General features: G+C 41.3%; 1 protein-coding gene across 1 annotated transcript in view; it reads right to left on the bottom strand.

Moving 5' to 3' along the window:
• Positions 1-5,892: 5,892 nt before the first annotated feature.
• Positions 5,893-10,977, bottom strand: part of LOC134670023 (von Willebrand factor A domain-containing protein 8) — an 87,083-nt gene continuing 81,998 nt past the window's right edge. The window contains exons 17-21 of the mRNA XM_063527691.1: positions 10,597-10,717; positions 9,020-9,200; positions 7,726-7,874; positions 7,000-7,101; positions 5,893-6,499 (exon numbers count right to left, since the gene is read on the bottom strand). Of these exons, the coding sequence (XP_063383761.1) occupies positions 6,388-6,499; positions 7,000-7,101; positions 7,726-7,874; positions 9,020-9,200; positions 10,597-10,717 (665 nt within the window). The 3' untranslated portion in view covers positions 5,893-6,387. The remainder of the gene's footprint in view (positions 6,500-6,999; positions 7,102-7,725; positions 7,875-9,019; positions 9,201-10,596; positions 10,718-10,977) is intronic.

Genomic DNA, 10,977 nt, shown 5'->3' with positions numbered 1-10,977 from the left:
ATAGTCAATGAGGTCATTTTGGCCATTTTTGAAGGGCTCTAGCGCCTTAAAAAACAAAAATATCACAAAAAGCAAAACGGTCCGACACAAATATTGACAATATTAATCTGTATTGAAAAAATCATTGCTAGCATCAAAACCCAAGGAGGAAACATTCGAGTACGTTTGTATGGAGAAATGACCACTCCTGTTGGCTCTTAAAATTGATGGTTCATATTTAGAATAGTACCACCAGCCTATGATGTCAAACTTGGCTTTCTTCCACCGTAATCATTGGAGCTGCTGGCTCGTTGTTTGATTGATTCACTTGGTTCTCGTCCTCGCTGCTCGCGAGTTTCGCGAAGCAGTAACATAACAGGAGTAATGCCTGTTGATAGAAATAATACATTAAAGAAAGCCTGGAGAGTAGAGGCCTTTTGGTGGAATCCAAAATCTCAAGCTGCGTACGCAAAAATGCCAATTTTCGCTAGTGGAGAAAGTGGCTTGACAGGGTATTATTAGGTTATAAGTCCGTTCAACAGGAGCGAAAATTTGCATTTTTGCGTCTATACCTGCTGATTTAACCGGTCACAAGTGGTATCAGAAAGACAATGTCCTTGAATTCCATTCTTGCCTCAACACCTCCTAATTATTAACTATATTGCGACAATTGAGAAACTTTGGCAGCCGGACTTAGTCCGTAAATAACTCACAAACCAAATAAATAAACAATGTACGGTTACCATCAGTTTATCACTGACATAAACGCCGCGCCGTCGAGAACGTACCTAATTTACTTTCTATACATCCCGTTTGCACTAATATGCGAGTGCGAGCGAGATGTATAGAAAGTAAATTACGTTCTCGACGGCGTTTATGTCAGTGACAAACTGATGGTAACCGTACAGTACAGTACAGTGGCTAGCCATAAGCCGCGCGTGGCGCTTGCGGTCATATTATCTGTCCTAATTAATCGTAACAGACGCGTTTTGTTAGAGAGTGAGTCTTCTGTACCTAGTACTATTATTTATTCTGTGATTTAGGCAGTGCGGCGACACTCCTCCTTTCGGGCATTCTCGGCTCCGTTCGGCTCAGCATTGCTCCGAGCAATTATTAGGGTTAACACAACTTGACGTCCCTTTGCGTGCACGACCACAGATAAGGTTATGACTTGAATTTTGACAACCCTAAATAGCAGAAAGGCCACACATTAGAAAGGGACAACATGATTCGTCCCTGAATCGCTGTCAAACGTCGTAGGAAGTGTCCTTTCTGTACGGTAGTACTATTATTTATTATGTGGTTTAGGGATTGCAAATTTTATGATCACTAAATAGTGATATCAATATATCTATAGTAAAAATTGTTAGAGTTAGACCAAGAAAAGTCTGCAGCGGTTTTGATAGCCCACGCAATGCAACTGTTATTTATACGTCATCGATTTCATAGAAGTTTGACGTTTAAAATAAAACTTGCACTGAGTGGGCTATCAAAATCGCTGCAGACTTTTCTTGGTCTAATTTTAAACATTGTCACTTACGATCACCATGACGATTATTGTTGGAGCAATCCCGACGTCCCTCATTAGTCTCCCCAAGCCCGCACCGGCGGCCCTCCCCGCTGCCCTCACCGCTGCTCGCCCCCTGGATCCTCCTTTGCCCATGTTTATAAAAACTTGATAACTTTTTTTAAAGATAAAGATAAAATTTTATCTTTAACTTTTATAAACTTTATTTCCTAATCTAGGTCACTGTTTCACATTTAAAACTTTCGCGTTTTGAACACCAATAAGTCATAATTTTTAATGGATTTATTGCGAATTTGTTTTGTTAACTTTTATTTCCGACGAAGGTTAGGTACTGGATTACTGGTGAACAGAAAATCAAGGTCAAACTAAATAAAGCGCACGACAGACGCATTACAAATATATTACCGTAAAACGGGGTGAGTTGGCTCGAAATCGAATTTCAAACCTGGATACAAGTTTATTTTTATATGTGGCGCATTGATTTATATACAAAAAAGTGTTCCGGAGGTATGAATTTTAGTTTGTCAGTGATAGTTTGTAGCTTCATTGCATAGTTTCAATGAAAAATTCATAATAGTAGGTAAAGCCAGCTCACCCCGTAGTTGGGGTTGTAAGGCCTCGCAATGGGGTGAGATGGAAAAATTGTTAGGGTTGACACTTTCGGATCAAGACAATAGCTCGACTTGTCAAGAGATTTTTTTATTAATGTAGCAAAATTATGTTTTATTTATGCTCCTACTTAAACCGGTTTAGTGTTTTCTGTAAGTAGTGACCCTTATTTTTATGACGTATAAATAGTTTTTTAGATCAATTCATAAAAATATATTTTGATCTAATATGGAATTAGTAAGGTGAATCCCATCAAAAACATTAATATGAAATTAATGACACGTCGACACACAGAAACGTCTATCGCCGTAGTGTCACAATTTTGTGTGCAAACACATGACTAGCATGACACTGCGTTGTCAGAAGGGACGTCTTTCGACGTAGTGTCGTATTTAGGTATGCAAATGCATGATCAGCACAGAACATTGCACATTGACATTTAATCATGGTCAAATATCGACTACCAACTTCCACAATTACTGTATGAAATAAATAAAATGCAAATTTTAATATAACATATTTATTTAATTCCTTCGCTACTTAAATTCAATATTTTTTTTTTATAATATTTACCATTTTATCATAATGTAAAACTAACTATCAAAAAATCGACAACCCTGAACTACGAACACCAACTCCCCCCTCTATTAAACCGGTACACCCCATTCGTAACACCAACTCTCCCCATTCATGACCCAACTGTCCCCGTTGTCGACCCAACTCACCCCTCAGTACAACCTCCCCATAAAAATCCTCAAATGCGGTTGGATCGTTTTCTATGTTAAAACCATTATAAATAAAGAAAATATAACTTAAGTTTTTCTGTTTCCAATATGCCATGTAAGTATATAAACGATATCCGAAAGGTGGATGAACACTTACTTTGGTAAACATCACTTAAAAACAAAGTTAAATTCAACTAAAAATCCGCCGATCTCGAGCATCAACTTTGACAGTGAATTTGTGTTTCAAAATTGTATGATTTGGCAGCTTAGTGTTGCGAAAAGAAGAAAAACTATGTCTAAAAATATAATCCAATTACTTTGAGAGCAACCTAAGCCCAAAAATTAAAGTAGGTACTCAAATATGAAATTCTGGATTCGAATCTAACTCCCCCCGCGAAACCTACTCACCCCGTTTTACGGTATTTAATACAATTATTTGTATCACTGTTTACCGTCGGATTAAATCACATAACTTTAATTTTCTGTGTAAAAGGGCGGTTTAAAAATGTCTCCCCAAGGCAATAAGACCTTATTGGTTAAGATTTGCTTGAAAACTGCACAAATTATTTATTTTTATTAAACCACTGCAACTGCAAGACTATTTGCACCACTTTAAACACTTGTAAGAAAAAAAACACTCAACGAATGCAAACAGATAATGCTTTAGTGGTTTGTTTTTAGCAAGTTTTTAGCGAGACAACGCCTCAAGGCCAGACCGGCTTTCGAACTTTAACTTTCATTCATTTTGCATGAGGGCAAGGGACTACCGCTAAAACCGAAATTCGCAATTTGCGGAAATCTTTCTCTTTTACTCCAATAAAGTCGTAATTAGAGTGACAGAGAAAGATGCACGCAATTTGGGAACTTCGATTTTCCGCGGTTATAACCCAGGCCGTGCAGGCGCGCAAAGGTACCTACCTATATATATAGGTTATGGATCTTAAAAGAATGGAACCAAAAAGTATGTGAGCCGGTCGTGCCGCCAGTAAGTTAAAACATTTTGTATCTTTGGTATTATGTCACGGGCTGGGTGGCCGCATGACGTGTTTTTTTAGGTTAAATAGTAAGTAATATGGGTTGCGCTTGCGCTCACGCACAGAGGGCCTACCGCGAACCACGTTCGACGTGTTGCCTCTCTGTTGCACTTGTAAATTTGTACCTAAGTGTGACAGGGAGGTAACACGTCGAACGTGGTTCGCGGTAGGCCCTTAGGCCTCGGGGGGACGACACGGTGGAATGGTCTGCGAACCCGTGGCGTCCCCCAATAACGGTAAAGCGGGCAACGCCGCAGGGGATGTTAGTGGGTATTCTCTTCCCCTCCCTCTGCTTAGCAGAGGGAGTTATGGGAGGAGCGAGTCCCACATACCACCCCCTCCCCCTTGGGGGTGAGATGCCTAAATGCATTTACCCCCGAGTAAAAAAAAAAAAGAAAGGCCCTTAGGCCTCCTCTCATGCACGAGTACGAGCGAAATGCACGAAAACAGAATGACATCAGTTAGATGTCATTCTGATGTGATATCAGTGCACGTTCGAATCGGCCTGGTTGTATATATCCGGTACAGTCACCTGCAATAGTACATTATTGTCGAGGCTCGGAAGTAGCTACTTGCAGGCTGAGGATTCGTTTTAAACGGACGACCTTGGGAGTCCGTTTAATTGAATCCGAAGCCAGCAAGTAGACTTCCAGCCGAGTCATATATAGTGCTTTTCTCAAAAATGGTGCAAGAAATATAAATATCATAGAAATATTTTACAAAAGCAACATTCTTACGTATATATTTTCACAGAACAAAGCCCTTGCCGACATTTTATTTTTTTTAATAAAAAAATAGAAGTGTATTTTTCTGCCGAAAATACGCCAACCTATTTGAGACAGCTAAATAGTCGCGGTACTAATCATCTGTTTGACTGTTTAATGGGCCTGCGCCTTCATTTGATATGGCCATTTCAACTTTTAAAAAGTTTGGAACTCGACAAATAATGGAATTTGTATGCAACATTGCAGTCCTAAAATCGAAACTGCAATGTTTTTAACTTTTTAATTTTTGACTGACCATAAACTCCGCGCTTCGCGACCTATTTTTTAAACGGCAAAGTCGACTTTGACGTCCATTTTTGAGAAATAATATGTTACTCCACGAAGGCAGCAAAAATATCTGACACGATCGTATTTTGTAGAGCTATAAGAAAGAGCGTGTCACATATTTTTGCGGCCTTCGGAGAGTATAATTATTATTGCAGGTGACCGTACCTACTCGAGCCAGGCCCCGTGCATGAACTATAGGGGGCAGCATAGGAGCCGTCAGATTTTCGGCGTAATGTGTCGTACGAGTATATGCTTTCGATGTAGCCCATAAGATGGCAGAACCTACTATGCACAAACGTACTGACGAGAACGGTAGATTGTAGCACTTGCTTTGGCAATGTTACATGTGCACATATATGTTTCCGATTCAGGCCACAAGGTGGCAGACCTTCCAACGCGCACGGTCCTTATTATGTACCTACTTACCTATTAAGAAATGGGTTGCAAAGCTTTCGTGGTTTTTGCCGCAAAAGTGCTCCTGAAGCGCTGCAGGTAACTAGCCAATCATAGCCCGTGATCCTTTTTTATGTGCGCTTCGATTGGTCTAAAACACTACAAAAAGAGCCGTGTGGACAGATTGGCTCTACTGTCCAATGACGAGAGATCTTGTTATGTAGTAATAATAAAGCTTCATTCGGTTTTGACAGGGCACCTTGAGTTACATCAACATCAGCACCTCTAGCACACCTGGCCGTGGCAGGCGCGATAAGAGACAGATCGGCGCGACTTGGCGGCTTGTCGCGTGGTGGCAACACAACTCACGCGCGAGAGCCGCAATAAACTCACGATGATAACTCTTGACGAAGTAACCTTTGTTTTCAAGATTGATTTAGGTATACTTGTGGCTCATTTGTGGCAAAAAACAAGTAGGTAAGGTACCTAATATTAATTATTGCATACATACTTAAATACTTTCAGAAACTGTTTTGAAAAAAAATAATAATGAAAAAGCATTTTTAAATAAATATGATTTAATAACGTCACATAATTATAAAACATTAATAACATTATAAATGATAACAAAATATACAATTACAACATAGCTTAGTTACACTATTTACTTTTACTTAGTTTATGTATATTATGTAAATATGGTTTACAGTGAGGTAGCATTTTTTCAAGTTAGGTACCTTCTACGTTTAGGTATCTTAAAGCGTTCACTGCCAACGTTTTCGTAGTGCTACGCTCGTAGCCGATTCCAGCGTTATCCCGCTTTGTAGAGGAAAGCTACTAGCACAATACAGGGCGACAACGTGTAGATTGGCTAAAACAGTCCCATTTTGCTCTTAACCTGTACTTTTACTCTTCACCCGTATTATGTATGGTTTTATCCACGTATAAAATAACTGTCACTTTTACCGCGGGATAGAAAGTGACAGACACCGTTTTATCACGCTGTCACGTAGACGATCGACCATCATACAGGGCAAATTTTGGTGATATTTTATTAGGTATATCTATTATTCGGTGTTGTCCAATAGCGAGGCGGCGAATATCTGCTGCATGATATGTGGTAACGAGGCGACGTCCATGCATACGTGGGCGTGGCCTACTGGCAGCTTGCGCAAAAGCCTGAAATAGTAAGGTTTATTATGCTGGTGGCATGTACAGTGGCGTTCAAAAGTGCATGGATAGATGTCGACCGTAATGCCTTAATATTAAGGTTGAAACATATCCATGTACGAATGAAACAGTTACTAAGATCATCCAAGTAAAATGTTGCTAAAGAAGTTTCAATCTAGTTTCTAAATGTCGTTATCTGCCTCTCGCTCGATTACGTAAGAGTAATAAAGAGGCACATTTCGGAACTCTGTCACAGGGCGGACATGCCATACATCAAAAATTTGCGTTTATATGTGTGCGCGGCACGTCTGTACTCGCGTCATTGTGTATGTGTGGGGAAGTCGCTTTACTGAGAGGACGCCAGAAGTCCGCCAGATTCATGTCGCGGCCAGTCGCGGGGCGAGGTAATGCGAGTCGGGGCGGGGCGGTGCTTGGCCGTTCTGTATGATAAATATGATAATACTATTACTTATTCTGTGACTCTGTTATGTTGACAATTATTTACTTACGAGTTTGCCTCGTCGCCGAGACTGCCGATGAAAATAACATGCGCCTGCACTGTTGGCTCCGACATCAAAATGGCGCCCAAGTGCTCGGGCGGAATGCCGTATCTGCAACACAAGAAATTAAACCAAATGCAAATGCGGTTATAAACCTGCATATTATAAATCATTTCAACTGTCAGGAACCCAAAAAAATCGATCTGATCTGTGGATTATGTTTTTGGGGTTCCGTACCCAAAGGGTAAATGGGACCCTATTACTAAGACTCCACAGTCCGTCTGTCTGCATTTATTTATTTATTAAAACCTTATTGCACATAAGAAAACTTATCGTACAAAAGGCGGACTTAATTCCAAAAAGCATTCTGTATTTGCGCATGTCTGTTACCAGGCTATATCTCATGAACCGTGATAGCTAAACAGTTGAAATTTTCGCAGATGATGCATTTCTGTTGCCGCTACTACAACAAATTCTAAAAAGTACGAAACCCTCGGTGGGCGAGTCCGACTCGCACTTGTCCGGTTTTTATATATGTAATACATAAGTATTTTTAGTTTCTATACTGGGTCAGTAGCGGCTCACAATATACACGTATATTTCAATAGCTTATAGTTTTCGGGTAAAATGTCTGTGACATAAAGAAACACAGACAGACGGATATGACAAATTTATAAAGCTTCCGTTTCGCCTTTGTGGCTAGGGAACCCTAAAAACCTGGACAATAAATCTCACCTCCTCAAATTAGCGTCCGAAAGTATGAGCACAACGGAATCCTCCTCATTATTCTCAGCCGCAAGTGTGGTTATGGCGTGCTGCGCTCCGGGCAGGGTGTTGTCGCCCGACCAGCAGAACTGCGCGTGCGCGTGCATCGTCCTTATGATCTGTGGAGTAAGGGTTGTTTTAGAACGCTTTTTATACAAAGGTTTTGTTGCTTTTGAGAGATCTGCGATTTATTTATTAGTCTAGGTATATGAAGACCACGAAAACATATACCTGCAATTGCTGCTACTCGTGCTCAGGCCAGCGGTAACTCTAAAACCATATACCTATAAGCACTGTTTCTATTTCTCAGCTCAGCACAGAAACTAAAAACCCATATGCCTGCAAGCGCTGTTCCTCCTTCTCTAGAGGGCGGTAAACTCTGGCAAATCATATACCTGCAACACTGCTTCTCGTTCTCAGCACGAAGACTAAAAACCATATGCCTGCAATAGCTGTTTCTCGGTCTCAGGCGGGCTGTATACTCAGACAAACCATATACTAGCTCCAGTGCTCTTTCTTCGCCAGAGTGCGCGTAGATATTGAATCGGATAGGCGTCTCGTCATCATGGCCTCAGTTAAGAGCACTACGGTGTCCATGGAAAAAAAACATATACCTGCAAATGCTGTTTCTCGTTCTCAGGCGAGCCCTGACTAGCTCCAGTGCTTTTTCTTCACCAGAGTTCGCGTAGATAATTATCATATCTGATGCACGTCTCATAGCTCTTCATGGCCTCGGATAGGAACACTACGGTTTCCATGGAAAAACATATACCTGCAACGCTGTTTCTCGTTCTCAGGTGGACGGTCTACTCTGACCAACTCCAGCGCTTGTTCTTCGCCAGAGTGCGCATAGATATCGTATCTAATGCGCGTCTCGTAGCCCTTCATGGCCTCAGTTAGGAGCACTACGGTTTCCATGTGGAAAAAAACATATACCTGCAAGCGCTGTTTCTCGTTCTCAAGTGGACGGTCTACTCTAACTAGCTCCAATGCTTTTTCTTCGCCAGAGTGCGCTTAGATGTCATATATGATGCGCGTCATCTCGTAGCTCTTCATGGCCTCGGATAGGAACACTACGGTTTCCATGGAAAAACATATACCTGCAATCGCTGTTTCTCGTTCCCAGGCGGACGGTCTCCTCTGACTAACTCCAACGCTTTTTCTTCACCAGAGTGCGCGTAGATGTCGTATCTGATGCGCGTCTCGTATCCCTTCATAGCCTCGGTTAGGAGCACTACGGTTTCCATGTGGAAAAAACATATACCTGCAAGCGCTGTTTCTCGTTCTCAGGTGGACGGTCTACTCTAACTAACTCCAGCGCTTTTTCTTCGCCAGAGTGCGCGTAGATATCATATCTGATGCGCGTCTCGTAGCCCTTCATGGCCTCGGTTAGAAGTACTACGGCCTCCATGGAACGTTCTAGACGACCGTCGTACGAATTGAATCTGAAAGTAAACTCCATGGGTATTATGTGTATTGTTTCAGATTTGTTTAAATAACCGTCCGGTCTTTTAGGCATTTAAAAAATAATAGGCTTTAAGATATATTTTATGCCACTGTAATAAATTATTTTTCAAGAGTGAAAGTTTTTACTTTTTAGGCTTAGCAAAACTGGCGACTGAGATCATAATGGTTGACTGGAAGAGATCCCTTATAGGGATAAGTTTGCCTTTGTACATTATATATATTTTTTGTTCCATTGTAATTTAACCTGTCTTGTGTTAAATAAAGTGTGTATATACCAGGTTAATGTCGTCAGATGGTCGGGATCCTTTTCACAGCCATATGGCCTGGAATGTGGTGTACGGCAAGGCGGGTTAACCTCACCGAGGCTATTCAATCTCTATATTAACGCACTGATAGAGGAGCTCAGTAACACCCGTATCGGCTGCCATATCGATGGAGTTTGCGTAAATAATCTGAGCTACGCCGACGATATGGTGTTACTGAGTGCCTCGGCCTGCGGATTGGCTAAGCTAATTACTATATGTGAAAAATACGCATCTAGCCACGGTTTGTTGTACAATGTGAACAAAAGCGAATGCGTTGTCTTTAAGGTCAGAGGCAAAGCTACACCCAAGTTTCCAAGTGTCAAACTAAATAGCCATCCGCTACGAATAGTGGATCAGTTTAAATATTTGGGACACATGGTAACCTCTGACCTTAAGGACGACATAGATATCGAACGCGAACGCAGAGCGTTGTCCGTGAGAGCTAATATGATAGCCCGCAGGTTTGCTCACTGCTCCAAAGATGTAAAAGTCACCCTTTTTAGGGCTTACTGTACGACTTTCTACATAAGCAACCTGTGGGCTGATTATACTCATAAACGGTACAGCGCTCTGCGTGTTCAATATAACAACGCTTTCAGAGTGCCCAAATTCTGTAGTGCATCGGGGATGTTCGCGCAGGCGCGAGTAGACTGCTTCTACACCACCATGCGCAAGCGAGCTACATCCCTTGGGCGCAGAGTGAGGGCCAGCTCCAACAGCATTCTGAGAATGTTGGCAGGCAGAATCGATTGTCTGTACTTGAATAACTGCTGCTTGATACACGCACGCAGAAATAAATGAATATAGTTATTTTAAGGATAGTTATGTAGTTCTAACACTAGGATAACACTATTTATATTACTAACACAAATGATCCTCGATGGTCGTAAATAAAGAATTTATTATTATTATACATACGTACATAAGTACATAATGCTACGTATCTCCTTTACCCTTGTCAACACCTATCAAGAGTAAAAGAGATGGGGTTATGGCCTCAATGTAATTGGTGCCTCCGTATATTATCCGGTAACCGCACCGGTTTACATCTTAGCTGCTAGTAATTTACCTGTACATGCTTCCAGAGACATCTAAAACCAGCCGTAGACGTTTCGGCTTTTCTGGCGGAGCGCCCGGCGGGGGCTCCTGTTCCGTGCGCCGCCGATAGATGGCGCGCTCACCTGTTAGGCCTGCATAATCATTGTATAATAGTTAAGGTGCATTTTAGTATGAATAACAATCCTGTCTCCTAACTATATAGTTCTAGCAGTCTAGCATAAGCAAGAAAACATTGTAAAGAAACCGGACTAATCCTAGTCAGATAATATATGGCAGTCTATTTCGTAAATAAGTAACACTACCAGTGCTTGTGCCAATTTAACATTATGATGATAATTACAGTTCTTTAGTTAGTACAGGTCTCCGACACAGTAAAGGGTTCGTTTACACT

Source organism: Cydia fagiglandana, chromosome 13 (assembly GCF_963556715.1).
Source record: "Cydia fagiglandana chromosome 13, ilCydFagi1.1, whole genome shotgun sequence".
NCBI classification, from domain to species: Eukaryota; Metazoa; Arthropoda; class Insecta; order Lepidoptera; family Tortricidae; genus Cydia; species Cydia fagiglandana.
The sequence above is the reverse complement of the archived record's forward strand: the minus strand, read 5'-3'. Positions and strand labels throughout refer to the sequence as shown.